This window comes from Myotis yumanensis, unplaced genomic scaffold, assembly GCF_028538775.1.
Source record: "Myotis yumanensis isolate MYYU_CA2020_CCGP unplaced genomic scaffold, mMyoYum1.0.hap1 SCAF_2, whole genome shotgun sequence".
NCBI classification, from domain to species: Eukaryota; Metazoa; Chordata; class Mammalia; order Chiroptera; family Vespertilionidae; genus Myotis; species Myotis yumanensis.
Genome location: NW_027223753.1, coordinates 112,993,801 through 113,012,612, shown reverse-complemented (window position 1 = coordinate 113,012,612; position 18,812 = coordinate 112,993,801). Strand labels below are relative to the sequence as shown.

The 18,812-nt window shown below is 43.3% G+C and overlaps 1 protein-coding gene across 1 annotated transcript; it reads left to right on the top strand.

Annotated features, from left to right (window-relative positions):
- The first annotated feature begins 4,290 nt into the window (after window positions 1–4,290).
- COMMD2 (COMM domain containing 2) lies at window positions 4,291–18,369 on the top strand. The gene is made up of 5 exons (XM_070403491.1): window positions 4,291–4,408; window positions 4,504–4,581; window positions 5,201–5,283; window positions 6,911–7,084; window positions 16,832–18,369. Exons 1-5 carry the CDS (start codon window positions 4,342–4,344, stop codon window positions 17,027–17,029), a joined length of 600 nt encoding a protein of 199 aa, XP_070259592.1. The 5' UTR covers window positions 4,291–4,341; the 3' UTR covers window positions 17,030–18,369.
- The last annotated feature ends 443 nt before the right edge of the window (window positions 18,370–18,812 follow it).

Sequence of the window (18,812 nt, the reverse complement as noted above, 5' to 3'; positions counted from 1 at the left end):
CCTGTGCTCACCGCAGCTTTGCGGCCCACAGTTCCTTTTAAGGTGCACAAATTTGTGCACTGGGCCCCTAGTCTGTCTACATTATAAGAGGCCAGGGGTCATCACAATCTAAATGACCAGACAGATGACTGGTCACCAGGAAGTGCATGGAGCACCTCTTGGTGCTCCCCTGTGGTCCACAGGCTCCTATCATAGCAATGCTGGTGGCCAGCGGGTGGGCGGGGCAGCGGGGCGAGGCGGGCATGGCTGTGGATCAGGCCTGGAGAGAGGCCCAGAGAGAGAGGCAGTGCCTGATCTGCAGCCGCCGCAGCTGCTGGCGAGGCCCAGAGAGAGAGAGAGGCAGGGCCTGATCCACAGCTGCCATGGAGGCTGAGGATCAGGCTTGGAGAGAGGCCCAGAGATAGGCCTGGAGACGCTGATTGGCATAGAAACCGACCAATAAGAACCAAATCTGGGTGAACTGCAAGGGCAGAACCTAAGGTGGGGGCTGAGGAGGGGTTTTAAGGGCAACAGCTGTTTGGTGTAAGGTGTAAGAAAGCAGTTCAATTTTTTAATAACCGGTTTGGCAGTATAGTGCATATGGCTGGCTATCAGTCCAGATATCGGGATTATGTATTTTCGTCTGCCAAGAGCGTTTCCTCCTGCTGAAAAGGCTTTTCATCCCCATTTAAGCAATCCTATCCTATATAATCCATCTACTACTAAAAGGGTAATATGCTAATTAGACAGGGTTGACCGGCCATCTTCCGGACGTCTGACTTCCTTCTGGACAAAGCCATGGTGGTTGGGGCCGAGGCAGAGGCAGTTAGGGGCGACCAGGCCTGCAGGGGAGGGCAGTTGTGGGCAATCAGGCCTGCAAGGGAGGGCAGTTGGGGGAGAGATCAGGCTGGCAGTGGAGGGCAATTGGGGGTGATCAGGCCTGCAGGGGAGGGCTATTGGGGATGACCAGGCTGGCAGGAGAGGGCTGTTGGGGGCGAACTGGCCAGCAGGGGAGGGCAGTTGAGGGCAATCAGGCTGGCTGGGGAGCAGTTAGGGATGATCAGGCAGGCAGGCAGAGGTGGTTAGGGGCAATCAGGCAGGCCGGCAGAGGGGTTAGGGGCAATCAGGCAGGCCGGCAGAGGGGTTAGGGGCAATTAGGCAGACAGGCAGTGTGGTCAGGGGTGATCAGGCAGGCAGGCAGGTGAGTGGTTAGGAGCTAGTGGTCCCAGATTGCGAGAGGGATATCAGACTGCCAGTTTTGGGCCGACCTGGCCTGCAGGGATAGGGCCTAAACTGGCAGTCAGACATCCCCCATGGGGTCTCCAATTGGAGAGGATGCAGGCTGAGCTGAGGGAACCCCTCCCCCCACCCCGTGCACGAATTTCGTGCACCGGGCCTCTAAAATATATATATATATGTATATATATATATGTGTATATATGTGTGTGTGTGTGTGTATATATATATATATATATATATATATATATATATATATATATATATATAAAGCCTAACCAACCAAACAAGTGGCCGGTCACTATGACACTCACTGACCAGGAGGGGGCAGACATTCAATGAACAAGCTGCTGCCTGGCTGTCAGTGCACTCCCACAGCTGGAGCGCCGCTCAGCGAGTCTACCAAGTGGTGGTGGCAGCAGGCGCAGTGGGGCCAGGATGAACAGGAGCTGCGCTGCACCTGGCCTGGGTTCAGGCTCCTCCCCAGCCACCTGCTGCTTCGTGCACTACTACATCTCTTGGGGGATGTTGGAATGCCGGTTTGGGCCCGATCCCCGCAGGCCAGGTTGGGCTAAAACTGGCAGTCCAACATCCCCCTTGGCACCCTGGATTGCGAGATGGCACAGGCTAGGCTGAGGGACCCTACCGGTGCACAAATCTATGCACTGGGCCTCTAGTAGTCTATAAAAGCTTCGGTTTTGCCCTGGCTAGCTTGTTTCAGTGGTTGGGCATAGGCCTGCACACTGAAGGGCTGCAGGTTTTCCAAGAGCATGTACCTGGGCTGCAGGTTCAATTCCCCAGCTCAGGTTCGGGAGCATGCTTGGGAGTCAATCTCTCTCTCTCTCTCTCCCACCCCCATCCCTCCACCACTTGCCTTCCACTCTCTCTGGAAATCAATGTAGGGAAAAGTTTCAGCCAAGGTAAGAACAGTTTTTATTTTAGTGTTTGCTACTGCTACCTTTTGAAGTTTTAGTAAATTCAAAAACTAATAGAAAACATCAGATTGCTGCTTTATTGGTTCTAAAAGCTATTAATGAAGAGAAGAGGGGAGCAAGAGGAAGCCAAATATCTAACCATTATTGAAAATATAAATTATAGAATGTTCATAGAATGGAGTAGCATGCTAACATTAAAAATGATTTTGTATCCTGGTGGGCATGGCTCAGTGGTTGAGCATAGACCTATTAGTATAAACTAGTAGGTCTCCTGATCATGGTTGAATACCCCATCAGGGCACATGCCCAGGTTGCAGGCTTGATCCCTAGTGTGGGGTGTGCAGGAGGCAGCCGATCAATAATTCTCTCTCTCATCAACAAATTAACAAACAACAAGTGCTGGCGAGGATGTGGAGAAAAAGGAACCCTCGTGCACTGCTGGTGGGAATGCAGACTGGTGCAGCCACTGTGCAGAACAGTATGGAGTTGCCTCAAAAAACTAAAAATGGAACTCCCATTTGACCCAGTGATCCCACTTCTAGGAATATATCCCAAGAAACCAGAAACACCAATCAGAAAGGATATATGCACCCCTATATTCATAGCAGCACAATTCACCATAGCTAAGATTTGGAAACAGCCTAAGTGCCCATCAGTAGGTGAGTGGATTAAAAACTGTGGTACATCTACACAATGGAATACTACGCCGTGGTAAAAAAAAGAAGGTCTTACCATTTGCAACAGCATGGATGGACCTGGAGAGCATTATGCTAAGTGAAATAAGCCAGTCAGAGAAAGATAAATATCACATGATCTCACTCATTTATGGAATATAATGAACAACATAAACTGATGAACAAAAACAGATCCAGAGACAGAGAAGCATCGATCAGACCGTCAAACCTCAGTGGGAAGGTAGGGGAGGGTGGGGGTAAGAGGGAGAGATCAACCAAAGGACTTATATGCAAGCATATAGGCCTAACTAATGGACACAGACAACAAGGGGGTGAGGGCATGAGTGGGGGGGGGGGGTAATGTGGGGATAAGGACACATGTAATACCTTAATCAATAAAGAAATTTAGCCAAAACCGGTTTGGCTCAGTGGATAGAGCGTCGGCCTGCGTACTGAAAGGTCCCAGGTTCGATTCCGGTCAAGGGCATGTACCTGGGTTGCGGGCACATCCCCAGTAGGAGGTGTGCAGGAGGCAGCTGATCGATGTTTCTCTCTCATCGATGTTTCTAACTCTCTATCTCTCTCCCTTCCTCTCTGTAAAAAATCAATAAAATATATTTTTTTTAAAAAAAGCCTACCTGCTTTAGGCTTATTTAAAAAAAAATAAAGAAATTTAAAATAATAATAATAATTCTCTCTCATCATTGATGTTTCTATCTCTAGTGAGATAGAAATGTTAGCATGCTACTCCATTCTATGAACATTCTATAATTTATATTTTCAATAATGGTTAGATATTTGGCTTCCTCTTGCTCCCCTCTTCTCTTCATTAATAGCTTTTAGAACCAATAAAGCAGCAATCTGATGTTTTTATTGATTTCCTCTCTGAAATCAATAAAAAAATTTTTTAAATGATTTTGTAGAAGACCAGTTAATGGTAAATAAGTATTTCATGGTATGCTTTAAATGGAAAACAAACAAACAAAAAACAACACCGTTATAAATGTAGGTATAATGTGATTCAAACTTGTCTTTTAAAAAAACCTGTGTATAGTTTTGCTAACCTGTACCTTCTTAATTTGTAAAAGAAATGTATAATATATTTGTAATAAAAGAATGTAAAGAAAGAAAAAAGTCTCAGTTTCCTTACCTTTAATGAGAACAATAATGGTAAGAACAGTTCCTGACTCGGTGCTTAATAACTGTTAGCTATTGATATAAATGTAAGCTCTGCGGGGGTAGAGGGGCGTTCGGATTTTAAACACCTTTTTGTCTCCCACAGAGCCTAGCAACTTTCCCCCCAGCCTGCTACATATTTTATAGTATTTGCGATCAGAAGAATCCGCTAACCCCCGCGCCGCAGCACACACCCCAGGGCTCCTTGGAGCAGGGGACCAACACAGCCCAGAACCCAAAGCTCAGGACGCTGACGCGTCGGACCTCCTTCGCGAGCGGACTCGGGACCGGAAGTGGCGAGGGCGGGTCCGCGCTGAAGGGAAGGTGACGGCCCCGCGAAGATGCTGCTGGACCTGTCCGAGGAGCACAAGGAGCACCTGGCCTTTCTGCCGCGAGTGAACAGCTCGGGTCCGGGGCGCGGCAGCGGGGGGTGGCGTTGTGGGGTCCGGGGAGGGAACCCGCGGGAGCGCCCGGTGCTCACGGTCTCCTGGCTTCCGTTGCAGTCGTCGCCGAGTTTGGGCGGATTGCGGTGGAGTTCCTGAGGCGAGGCGCGAACCCCAAGATCTACGAGGGCGCCGCCAGTAAGAAGGGAGGGGCGCGGCCCCGCAGGCTGTGCTAGCCGTTGTCTGTAGCCCTGAGAAAGGGGTCGTTGCGTCTGTGAGGGGCTAGTGCCCTCGTGGTAGAGTAGCACCCGGAGGGCCCGTCCGTCCGGGCGCAGGTCCTGCTGGTTTCCTAAGAAGCCGTGAGGTTTTTAGAGCTTCTATCAGTCGGCTTCCTCGTGAGTAAAATAGACATACTACCGCCTGCGAGACATACCATAAGGCTTACGCTCACCGAACGAAGTGTGTGGACTAGCCTGGTGAGCCGCATCACGCCAGTGTTCGGTTATTATTGTTCACACATCTTCTTTTGGTGAAGCATTGTTTTTTCCCGCTGCAGGAGGGCAGGTTCTCAGGTTAAGTCGGTTGCCGCAGGTCTGGTCTCGGGCGGCTGCATTGGTGAAGAAGGAAGGTTACAGCGGGCACTCCTGAAGGCATGGGGCTGGGAGCGAGAAGGAGCGGAACGCTGTTACCACCTCATTATTTTTAATTGTTTGGAAAAAAAAGGAACAATGGACAATATTTAGTCTTAAATAAGAGTTTGAGTAAAAGGATAAAAACCACACATTAATTTATTTGCTCATTTTTCCTTTTTTCTCAGGAAAACTCAATGTGAGTAGTGACACTGTCCAGCATGGCGTGGAAGGATTAATATACCTGCTCACTGAAAGCTCAAAGCTCATGGTAAGGGCTTCTGTGGACTATCTTGCATTTCCCAAACCTTAAGAAGGTCATGCATACTCTACATCATAGTGCTGGCAATACCTGCTTATTTCAGTAATGTTATTCATGGCTTATGATTGATTTGGTGAAGCCAGGCCTAAACAATCTATACTGCGGCTGCGAGGGCCCAGGGCAGGCCAAGGAGGCTGGCAGTGGCAGCAGCAGAGGGGTGATGGGGGCATGCCTTCCCCTGATCAGCCCAGTTGCCTCCCATAGGGGAGGCCAGAGGCAGCAGCAGTGGTAGGGTGATGGGGTGCACCATCCTCTGATTGGCATGGTTGCCTCCCGTAGAGGGAGGCCAGAGGCAGCAGCACTGGCCGGGGTGATGGGGGCAGTGCCTTCCCCTGATTGGTCTGGTCACCTCCCACAGAGGGAGGCCAGACTGTGGCCCTAGACCGTCAGTAGAACATCCCCTGAGGGCTCCCGGACTGTGAAGGGGGACAGGCCAGGCTGAGGGCCTTCCCCCAGGCCCTGGGTGCCTGAAGCAGGCCAGAGGAGAGAAGCCTGGGTCCTGGGTGCGGGGGCCGAGGCAGAGGCAATTAGGGGTGATCAGATATGCAGAGGAGCAGTTAGGGGTGATCAGGCTGGCAGGGGAGCAGTTAGGGGCGATCAGGAGTCCTGGGTGCCTGCAGCTGGTCTGGGTGAAGCCACCCCGGTCCCGGTGCCTGCTGCCGGACGGAGGGAGGGAAGCCTGGGTCCCAGGTGCCTGCAGCTGGCCGGAGGAGGAAAGCCTGGGTCCTGGGTGCAGGGGCTTAGGCAGAGGCAGTTAGGGGTGATTAGGCAGGCAGGCAGGTGAGTGCTTAGGAGCCAGCAGTCCCAGATTGCAAGAGGGATGTCTGACTGCTGTTTAGGCCCAAACCCACAGGATTTGGGCCTAAACTGGCAGTCGGACAGCCCCCAAGGGTCCCGGATTGGAGAGGGTGCAGGCCGGGCTGAGGGAGCCACCCCCTATCCCTCCGCCCCCTCCCCCGCCCCCCCGAACGAATTTCGTGCACCGGGCCTCTAGGGTATAACGATCTGCTGTCATGAATACCTTCATCTATAATAATAAAAAGGTAATATGCTAATTAGACTGGATGTCCTTCCGGACAAAGCCTGGTCCCCTGTGCCCTCCGGCTGCCGGAAGGAAGCCAGTGCTGGCAGCCGGTGGAAGGAAGGCCTACTCTTGCATGAATTTTGTGCATGGGGCCTCTAGTGTTAGTGTAAATTAAAATTGCCATTAATTCTGCATGTTACTGAACCATATACCATAGTATGTATCCTAAGAGAAGGGAGAATATAGTGATTTACTTTTTTGCATATTAGCAGCATCTGGCGTGATATAGAACAGGAGAGAAAATGGAGCATTTTAATTCTTTATTTTTATATTTTAATAAAGTATTTTTATGTCTCAGAAACTCAGATTTTAAAATAGTGAGCAAGGGTTGCCTTTAATTAAGGAGTGTTGTTTCTTTTACCAGACAGAATTTGGGGATTTACCAAAAGAATTCAGGGATTTCATATTCTTTTGTATAGTAGTATATCAACTGTTTTAGCATTTTCTAGACAAAGATAAATTTTGATGTTCTGTTAAACTCAATCACTTTAGATTTCCGAACTGGATTTCCAAGACTCTGTTTTTGTTCTGGGATTCTCAGAAGAATTGAACAAATTGTTGCTTCAGCTTTATCTGGATAACAGAAAGGAGATCAGAACTATTCTGAGTGAACTGGCACCAGACCTCCCCAGTTACCACAGCCTTGAATGGCGACTAGATGTACAGGTATGGCTTTTTATTATTATTAATCTGAATTAGATACAAGATTAATTTTAGGTTTATGTCCTCAGGCCTATTCTTTACCACCTTAACCAAACTCTGGTTTGAAACTTGAGAGGTTTTGTTTGTTTGTATGTCTTTTAGGTAACATTTTTTAAAAATTTATCTTTATTGTTGAAAATATTACAGGTGTCCCCTTGTTTCCCCCCATTGGCCCCTTGCCCCCCATTTTAACCCCCTCCCCTGGCCTTTTAACCATATGCATATATGCATATATGCATAACCCATAGACATAGACAATAGTGTGGTAAAGGCCTGAAACTGGTTTTTTAATGTTCATTTTTCAGGCCATTTCACAAATAGTTCATTTTCTTATATTTTTAATGTGTCACATCAGTTTAATTTGCAAAGTTTGTAAGAAATAGGTTATTTTGGAAAAGGAGATGGTTATGCAGATTTTCTTCAGTGATGCTTAGATTTTTTAAAAGCTTTTTGTTTAAATAAATACACACATAGAAAAGTGCACAGGTCAGTGAATGTACAGTTCAGTGAGTTATCTCATGGTGAAAATACCCATGAAACCAACACTTACCCATGACCAGCATCCCAAAAGTGTCTTCCTCATCTCCTCCAACTACTTCCCCTTTTTTCTTTTCCTGATTTCTAATACATAGATTACTTTTGCTGCTCTTTAACTTTCTGTATATGGAATGATTCAGCAGTGCTCTTTTGTGCCTGGCTCTGGCTTCTGTACATATTATATTTGTGAGATTCATTTGTTTTTAAAGCCATATAGATAACCAAAAGGTAGTTGTCAGACTATTGCATGTAACCCTTCTTCAAACAGTGACAGATTAAGAGATGTTTATTGATTGTCATCCTTTGCTTTGCTAAATGCTTTGGGAAACAAAGTGTAAGATGCTTTCTCAGCTGGAAAAGATATTGTCATTTAGGAATATTAGATGTTCTCGAAATAACCTGTAATTAAAAATAGTTATGGCCCTAGCCGGTTTGGCTCACTGGATAGAGCGTCGGCCTGGGGACTCAAGGGTCCCAGGAGCGATTCCAGTCAAGGGCATGTACCTTGGTTGCAGGCACATCCCCAGTAGGGAGTGTGCAGGAGGCAGCTGATTGATGTTTCTCTCTCATCGATGTTTCTAACTCTCTATCCCTCTCCCTTCCTCTCTGTAAAAAATCAATAAGATATATATTTAAAAAAAATAGTTATGAAATACTAGAGGCCTGATGCTTAGATTCATGCACCAATGGGTTCCCTTGGCCTGGCCTGTGGGGATTGGGCCGAAACCGGCTCTCCAACATCCCCCGAGGGGTCCCGGATTGCGAGAGGGTGCAGGCCAGGCCGAGGGACCCCACTGGTGCACGATCGGGACTGGCGAGGGACCGCGGGAGGGGTCCAGGGCATGTCCAGCCCATCTCTCCCAGTCCCAATTGGCCGTACCCCAGCAGCAAGCTAACCAACCAATCGGAGTGTCTGCCCCCTGGTGGTTAGTGTGCATCATAGTGACTGGTCGAACAACAGTTGGACACTTAGCATATTAGGCTTTTTTATTATATAGGACTAGGGGCTCAGTGCACGAATTCGTGCATCTTAAGAGGAACTGTGGGCCACGAGGCTGTGGTGGGCACAGGAGCAGGTATTGGCCCATCCTCCGCACCCCCACCCGGCCCCTCTCACCGTGGCCCCCAGTCCCCAGTCTGCCAGCAGCCCCACTCCCGCCGCCCCCCTCACACTGACGGCACCGGCCCCACTCGTACCTGCTGACAGCACAGGGTGATTGGGGCTGGTGCCAGCAGTGGGTGTGAGTGGCGGCTGCTGCCCTGATCGCCCCTCAGGAGCAGGGGGAGGTGGAGAAGCCCTCAGGGGCAATAGGGGCCTGCAGCCTTCGCTCGCACCCGCTGACAGCGCCAAGTGATCGGGGGCGGCACCATGCGCCGGCAGCAGGTGTGAGTGACCAGCGGGACCGCAGCGTGTGGGAACAAAGTATTTTCAGTAACGACTAGAGGCTTGCCTCGATGACAGCGACTGGTGTCCTACCTAGGTCTGGAACCCCCACTCACCTGCTCCACCATCCTGCCATGGCCAATGCTCACCATGTTCCACGCTCTGCCTCCTGCAGCCAACACCCGCCATGTTCTGCGCACGCCCCCTTGGTGGTCAGCGCATGTCATAGTGACCAGTTGTTCGGTTGTCCCACCGTTGGGTCTATTTGCATAGTAGGGTTTTATATATATAGATGGTTTTGGAGGAGGGAAAAGAATAGAATTGTGTAAATCAAGATACACTGAGTGTTTCAAAAAAAGCTATAGTTCAGGTAGTTCAGTGAATGTACACAGGAATGATCCAGAAAAGTCTGAACAAAAGGGGGTGAAATCTCAGAAGGATAAATGAATAGAGAAAACTAGGATAAATATTCTTGACAGAGGAGACAGTGTAAGCTGTAAAGGCCCACATGCATATGGGAATGAGCATATATCAGCGGTCGCCAACCTTTCAGACCTCACAGATCACCAGTTGGCAACCGTTGGAATATGTGGTTTTTAGCACACTAGCCTAGCCAAACTGAACTGCATATTGGAATGACCTGGGAGCTTTAAAAAATTCTGTGCTCCATTCCCCACCCCACTTCCCTAGAGATTCTGACTTACTGGTATGGGGTTTGGCCAGGGCATCAGTATTTTTTTAAAATAAGTTTTTATTGATTTAGGGAGAAAGGAAGGGAAAGGGAGAGAAAAAGAGAAACATCAACATGAAAGAGAAACATCAGTTGGTTGCTCCCACACATACCCTGACTGGGGATGTAACCTGAAACCTGGGCATTTGCCCTAACTGGGAATCAGAATCAAACCGGTGACTTTTCAGTGCATAGGATGAAGCTTATCCAGCTGAACCATAATGGCCAGGGTTTAGGATTTTTTTAAAAGCTCTCCATTTACCCAGGTTATTTTAATATGCAAAAAAGTTTGTAAACCACTGTTATCGTGGATTTTTCCTGACTTGAATAGGTGGTCCAAATATGTTATAGAAATTCTGATAGAGGAGTTTAGCAGTTAAAGGTGTTATCGGTTAATAATGATTTTGTAATCAAAGAAAACACGATAATTTCAAGAGAAACATCAGAAGTGCTTTATTCAAAGTAATGTCCATTGCTAGCTACACATTTTCCCCATCTTTCAGGTAATTTGTGGATACTGCCCCAATAGAACTTTGCTTGTTTTGAGGCAAACCATTCAAAGATCCAATTTTCCACTTCTTCATATGTTTTGAAGTGTGTGTGATGCCACGTCCCGTGTGGCTTAGGGTTCGGGATCTGGAGAAGGGCCGCGGGCAAATGACAAGACGAGACAAGAAATAATAATTTGGAAATTGTGGGCCAGGCAGAGAATCTCTTTGAAGAAGAAAGACTTAGCTGGTACCCAGGCCCTGCCTACCTTTTATTCAATTTTGGATACACATATTGCCCTTAGTAAGGCAGGCAATTCTGATAAGACAGACAGACTATCTTAAAGGTCAATAAATATTAGTAAAGATTTACTTTGAGACTATTTGGTCAGGAAATTGCTTGAGTCACCATTGTCTTGACTAAACAATCGGTGCATAGCTTTGGCCCTTGCCAGAGCTCAAGGTTACCAGCATTCTGGGCTCCTTGTTTACACTTTTCTGATAGGGAAGAAAATGGGTTGCTTCCAACAGAAGTGCTGCTCAGAAAGTGCGTGTGCCATCGATCTGAACAAGTGGTAATCTGAAGGAGCAAGGTCTGGTAAATACAGCGGGTGGGTTAATACTTTCCAGGCAAGATCTTTTAATGTATCTTTAACTGGTTTTGAAGTATGTGATGGTGCATCATCATGAAGCAAAATTACTTTGCTGTGTCTTCTGGCACATTCTGGTTGTTTCATGATCAAAGTGTGGTTCAAATTCATTATTTGTTGTTGGTAGTGATCAGTATTAACGGTTTCACCTGGTTTTATAAGCTCATAATACACCTTCCTGATCCCACCAAACGCAGAGCATTGTCTTCTTTCCGAAGTGATTTGGCCTTGCAGTTGATGTTGATGGTTGACCTGGATCAACCCATGATTTTGTACATTTGGGATTCTCAAATCCACTTTTCATCGCCAGTCACAATTTGATACAAAAAAGACTTTCTTTCGTGCCATTGAAGCAACATTTTACTGATGACTTTTTGGTTTTCCATTTGTCTTTTGTTCAGTTGATATGGCACCCATTTTCTTTTTTTAAAAAATCTTTCCCATTGCTTGTAAATGATCGGAAATCGTTTGCTGAGCAACATTTAATCTTTCTGCAAGTTGTTTTTAAGTTTGACACGCATCTTCCTCCAATAATGCTTGTAATTGTTGGTCTTCAAACTTTTTCGGTTGTCCTGGACGTTCTTTGTTTTTCACTTTGAAATCATCACTTTTATAAAGCATTTAAACCAATGTTCATAAGTATCTTGAGACTAGAGGCCCAGTGCACGAGATTCGTGCACTGGGGCGGGGGAGGGGGGGGTTCCTCAGCCCAGCCTGCACCCTCTCCAATCTTAGGACCCCTCGGGGGATGTCCCACAGGGATCGGGCCTAAACCGGCAGTCGGACATCCCTCTCACAGTCTGGGACTGCTGGCTCCCAACTGCTCGCCTGCCTGATCACCCCCTAACCACTTCCCTGTCAGCCTTATCGACGCCTGCTTCTCTGCCGGCCTGATTGCCCCCAACTGCCCTCCCCTGCCATCCCGAGCGCCCCTAACTGCCCTCCCCTGCAGGCCTGGTCCCCCCCAACTGCCCTCCCCTGCAGGCCTGGTCGCCCCCAACTGCCCTCCCCTGCTGGCCTGGTTGCCCCTAACTGTCCTCCCCTGCTGGCCTGATCACCCACATCTGCCCTCCCATGCTGGCCATCTTGTGGCTGTGGGCGCTGCCATCTTTGAGGGCGTGGCAGTCAGTTAGCATATTCCCTCCTTATTGGCTGCAGGCCCTGCCATCTTTGTGATGGCGTAAGGGTCGATTAGCATATTTTCTCATTATTAGATAGGATGGAGCATGTTCACCATAAGCTTGCTGAAGTATTCAGCAGCACTTTTCTTCAAAATAAAGTAATGAATTAAAACTTCCTGCAGTTGCTCTTTTTTTGGCATGAATTTCAACATTTTTAAGTGTAAAAATATCTATGATGTTAACACCTTCAGAAAATTTGACATATGAAGTTTTGAAGCTTGTTGTCAATACAACAAAATAGCATACATATTAAATCGCATATATATCAACATATGTGTAACTCCATCTATTGAAAAAAATCCGCATTTTTAACCAGTACATCTTGTACTTTAGTTTGATGAGTACTTGAATAGATATTAACACAAGATAAGGCATGAACCAGATTATAGACTCCATGAGGGCAGGTTAACAACTGTGTCCCCAGCACAATGCCTGGCACATAACAGGAATTCACTGCTAAATATAAAATGGTTGGGAGGGTGGCTAGTGGTGGTAAGCACCTTCTTAAAGAAATGATTTATCAAATAATTCTTGTATACCTATCATGGGGTGTGGATACAGCAAGGGACAAGGTACAGGTTAAGCAGCAAGTCCTGCAGAGCTCATGGGGAGGAGGAGATCATTGGTTAAACCTTTATGTTTAGGTCCTTTCATAATAACCAGGTGGAGAAGTAGGGATGATTATGTTCATGAGGTTCAGCAGTAATTTATCTTATACATTTTTACCTCTATTATGTAGTGATGATATCTTCTGAATCTTGGGGTCCAGTAGCCCTTAGAATTTTTTTGTTTTTTTGCTTTGTTGACTTTGAATTTTTCATTATAAAGACATCTTAAAAATTAGAAGAATAAGCAATTGAATTTTCTAAAGTTAAACTCAAGAGAGCTCATTTATCCAGTGAAATTAGTTTGAATAGCTGGATTACTATAAGAATTAATACAGTTTAAAGTTGAGGGGATACTGAATGAATACTGCCTCATGGTGAAATGCATTTAAGTGCTAAAAAAGCTACTTAGAGAACTAATTGATTCTGTGTGCGTATTAGTTGAAATTATTACAAGGGATTTTAACTGGAGTGGATTTTTCTGCTATGGGAGGAAGACTTATCAAATGAAAACCAGCTAAAAGGCTAGGAAACTAGTAACAATACAGAACTTTTCATTTTTGAGTAACTGATTTGTCTCATAGAGATTGGTAGTGAACCATCTAATTATTGTGCAGTTGCTTATGGGAAATAAATTAATCATAGTTGAGTTTCTAAAAAAAACCACTTCCTATACTTCATAAATTACAAACATAATTAATGCCTTTATTAGTAGCACCAGTAAATTGAATGCATCTGACATTGGTGAAGGAGGATGTTACCTTTAAGGCTACTATATTTAAAATTGCTATTGTTATTTTTACAGGGAGAAGGACAGAATTCCATCCCCATTAAAAATAAGTTCATATCAAGAACTTTGTGGGATACTGTTCTTTATCCTGCGGTAGTAGTACTGAGTGTCATTCAGTTTTCTTTCTGAGAAAAAATTAGGTGTAATTTTATCTTACTAGGTGTTTGTTAGGATATTATATAATCTTTATCTAGAAATTTTTTTAAAAAATGGTACACATAAGTATCTTATAAGTACATTTAGATATCATGTTGCCCTAACCAGTTTGACTCAGTGGATAGAGCGTCGGCCTGAGGCCTGAAGGGTCCCAGGTTTGATTCTGGTCAGGGACACATGTCCAAGTTGTGGGCTCAATCCCCAGTATGGGGCATGCAGGAGGCAGCCGATCAATGATTCTCTCTCATCATTGATGTTTCTGTCTCTCTCTCCCTCACCCTTCCTCTCTGAAATCAATAAAAATATATTTTTTAAAAATAGACTCATGTTATCTAAAAGTGGGAAGATAGATTGAGTGACCTTAAGTCTTTCAACAAAAAATTCCTAACTTGCCCTAACTGGTTTGGCTCAGTGGATAGAGCGTCGGCCTGCGGACTGAAGGGTCCCGGGTTCGATTCCGGTCAAGGGCATGTACCTTGGTTGCAGGCACATCCCCAGTAGGGAGTGTGCAGGAGGCAGCTGATCGATGTTTCTCTCTCATCGATGTTTCTAACTCTCTATCCCTCTCCCTTCCTCTCTGTAAAAAATCAATAAAATATACATATATTTAAAAAATTCCTGACTTAATTACACCTAAATACATTTGGTCCCTATCTGTCAGTGCAGATATAGAGGGAAAAGAAGTATAAATAATGCATAACTGAATGATTAAGTAGTATTTCCAGTAATCATATTTATTCTTCTGTACTAGAGAAATGATCTTACAGAGATAATTTGCCTTACAGATATCTATTTTATGTTTGGAGACTAACTCACCCAAAGGAATTAATCTATTGTTTCCAAATTATTTTGAGACATTAAATTTCAGCTTTGGATTAGTATCTTGGTTTTGTTTTGTTTTTTATGTACAAATGATCCAGAATTAATTGGAAGAAGTTATTAGTCAGAATATTCTGTTGTGGTATTAAGTTAATCCTGAAATCTTAGATTTAGATTTGTCACTCACTTGGAAATCTCTTCAGTTTGGCTTCTTGTCCTTTTGACATTACTCCAGTAGTTTTAGATAACAATCTTGCTTTCTTGTATAACAAGATGTTTCAGGTTCATCTTGTACAATTCCTGTCCCAGACTTCAATCGAATCAGCTATTCAAGGAGGTCCTGGTTCCTTTTAATGGAAAATCGCCTGTAGAGAGCACATTCTGGTGTTGGGTTAAATGCCATAATTTCCAAGTTGGTCATTGTTTCTAGTAGTTTTTTTTAATCTTTTAATAATATATCACTAGTACTTTTTTAAAAAAATCCTCTGAAAACCTATTTGAAGAAATAATGACAGAAAACTTCCCCCACCTGGTGAAAGAAATAGACTTACAGGTCCAGGAAGCGCAGAGAACCCAAAACAAAAGGAATCCAAAGAGGACCACACCAAGACACATCATAATTAAAATGCCAAGAGCAAAAGACAAAGAGAGAATCTTAAAAGCAGCAAGAGAAAGAAACTCAGTTACCTACAAGGGAATACCCATACGACTGTCAGCTGATTTCTCAACACAAACTTTGCAGGCCAGAAGGGAGTGGCAAGAAATATTCAAAGTGATGAATAGCAAGAACCTACAACCAAGATTACTTTATCCAGCAAAGCTATCATTCAGAATTGAAGGTCAGATAAAGAGCTTCACAGATAAGAAAAAGGTAAAGGAGTTCATCACCACCAAACCAGTATTATATGAAATGCTGAAAGGTATCCTTTAAGAAGAGGAAGAAGAAGAAAAAGGTAAAGATACAAATTATGAACAACAAATATGCATCTATCAACAAATGAATCTAAGAATCAAGTGAATAAATAACCTGATGTACAGAATGAACTGGTGATTATAATAGAATCAGGGACATAGAAAGGGAATGGACTGACTATTCTTGGGGGGAAAAGGGGTGTGGGAGATGCGTGAAGAGACTGGACAAAAATCGTGCACCTATGGATGAGGACAGTGGGTGGGGAGTGAGGGCGGAGGGTGGGGTGGGAGCTGGAAGGAGGGGAGTTATGGTGGGAAAAAAGAGGAACAAATGTAATAATCTGAACAATAAAGATTTAATTAAAAAAATAAAAAAATAAAAATAAAAAAAATCCTCATCTGAGGGTATGTTTTTATTGATTTTAGAGAGAGAGAAGAAGGGAGAAAGAGGGAAACATTGATGTAAGAGAGAAACATCGATTGGTTGCCTCCTATACACACCCTGACCAGGATTGAACCCAAAACCTAGTTATGTGCCCTGACCAGGAATCAAAACTGCAACCTTTTGGTGTATGGGATAATGTGCCAACCTACCGAGCCACCTATTCAAGGACAATAGTGCTTATTTTTAAAATTTTTGACTAGATCATACAAACAAAAGATTATAGATGCTCAGTTTAAAGAAGAAGAATAAAAACAAGTACCCATTGCCAAGCTGAAGAACTAGAACAAAACCAATACCTTTGAATCTCCCTCCCGTAATAAGAACCCCTCCCAGCACCCTGGAGGTAACCACCATCCTAAATTTTCTGTTAATTTTTGTTTATAGTTTTTTACTCGCTTGCAGTGGATGAGAGTTTCCATTCCCATCACCTGCAGTGCCCCATATGGAAAGCTTTTTAATCATGCTAATGAAACGTATCTTATGGTCTTATTGACCATTTTCTTGATTCTAATAAAGTTGAGCATACTTGCCTGTTTATCTATTTGTGTTACTACTTTTGTTAAGTGCTTATTTCGTCTTCTGTATGTTCTTCTGTTGGTTTTATGTTTTGTTCCTTATAAATCAGAGCAGTTATTCATGCATTCTGGATACTAATCTTTTTTTGCTTGTATGTGTTACAAAATACTCTCAGTTTGTGGCTTGTTTTTCCACCATCTTTATGTGTCCTTTGAAGAAAATTTAATAATTTTAAAATAGTTAAATTTGTCACTTTTTTCTTTATGGTTTGTGCCTTTTATATCATATTTAAGAAATTTTTCCACACTGTAAGGTTGTATGTATGTTCTGATTTTTTTTTCCCCCAAAAAAAGTTTTAAAGTTTACTTTTTATTTTGAAGTCTATGCTTTATCTGAAGTTTTATTTTTATACATGGTATAAGTAATTATAAATGTTATGTATTAAGTGTATTTTATGTATTAAATTGTTATTATGCTCTTATTCCATTTAAAATCAAGCTTGCAAGCAGAAGCCTCAGGCAACAGATAAAACCATCAGTGACTATAAAATTACACCTTAATCAGAATGGAGATCGCAACACCAAAGTTCTGCAGACAGATCCAGCTACCCTGATGCACTTGGTTCAGCAACTGGAACAAGCATTGGAGGAAATGAAAACAAACCACTGTAGGAGAGTTGTGCGCAGTATCAAGTAGTCCCGGTTTTAAGTTTTATTTCCTTTTAATTGCTTGTGAATTAATGATGTGCAGCAATTACTTTTAAAAACTATTTTTTTAGTTAATTGATAGTGATAACTACATATAGATTCTATGAAAGTTTTTTTTTCCTATGACAAGATCTGAAGTCATGTTCAAAAGCTGACATAAAGTTTCTTTCCTGGTGCTAAATGTGGTCAGCTTCTTGACAAATTAGGATGTATTTTCTATTTTAAATATGTAAATAGGATTGAATCAGCTGAAAGTGAATCTATACTGTTCATATTATCTGTATATATGAATGATTATACTTTTCTTAGTACTTCTTTTGACTACTTAACTTTATTATTTTCTTCCTTATTGACCAAAATTTGAAAATAAAATTCGCAGTATTACTATTACTATACTGTTACTATTCAGAATGTTTCTAGACACTTCAGTGTTGTTAAACTTTAAAAGCAACTCATGGATATTAATAGCCACAGAATAGTTGGAAATAAATATGAATTTTTTTAAATGCTCTATAGCTTGGGCAGTTCATGCATTTTTCTTTGCATATTGCTTAAGTTTGAATTGTCATGGCTAATTAGCTTAAGTATTTAGTAATCAAATTTGTGCAATCATATATGTTACATTTTATCAAGGACTACTTTTTGCCCGAGTACCCAAAGTGTCTAAGATACATGTTGTCATTTACATTTATAAACAATGCTTGCAGGAGTAATATAATTGATTTTTAATTATCTGGCTAAAAATTACAGTCACTTTTTATATTTTTGTTTAAATAAAATATAAAGAAGGCAAAAGAAGACCATGTTTACTACATTCCAGGCTTTCTTCCTTACAAACTTGATTTTTGTTTTGTTTTCTTTTTTAGTAGGTAACCATAAGTTGTGTGGCCTGTAAAACTGATGCCGGTGTGTCTGGTCAACTTGATAGAGTACAGGGATACAGGGAGACTTAAGGAAAAAAAGAGACTTACAGAGAAAAAACACATGGAAATGGGATTCAGTCTTAAATATATGTCTAGGGCCTTATTCTGAAAGTCTCATCCCCGTGGAACAACCCAGAAAGGCCTAAGAACCATGAGACTCTAAGCTGCACTCTAGGTTCTATCAATACTTTGCTGCCTGAGAATGAGAGATTTTTAGGTCAGAGTGACATCATGTTTCTTTCTCTCATGAGAGAGCCTATCAGGAAACAGACCATTGAAAGAAAAGCACAGTTGAAATTGCCACCCATCAGCCCTTGCAGGCATGTGGGTTAGCCCTTTCCCAGAGATATATTTCTGCAGTTATGAAATAGATCAGATACTAGCAAACCATAATCAAATAATTTTTAATTATAATGATAACGTGATTAATGAAGATTTCATATTAACAACCTCACAAACGGAAACTACATGAAATAGTAGCATATGTCATTGGGTTTTAGAGCAACATGTCTGCCAAGCTTAGGTGATATAAATAGCTCTATGATTAAAAAGAAGAAGCTCTGTGAGGCGGCTTCTTTGTCCATATTTGGTGGAAGATAAGCAGGACTGACCCCAGCCAAGATTGAAAAAACAGCCCTGTGTCCCCTCAGGGCAACTTTTCTTCCACCTCATATCCACTGTTCTTCACTCCAATCAAAACAAGAAAGCATGTGTTACTCTCTCATTTGTATCAAACTTTCCTGGCCTCCTCTCTCTATTATCCATTATTCTTTCTGATGTTCTGCCTTCTTTACCTTTGGGGGCCAGAGTGAGTTGGGAGCAGTCTCTTAACATCTTTTTGAACCTGGG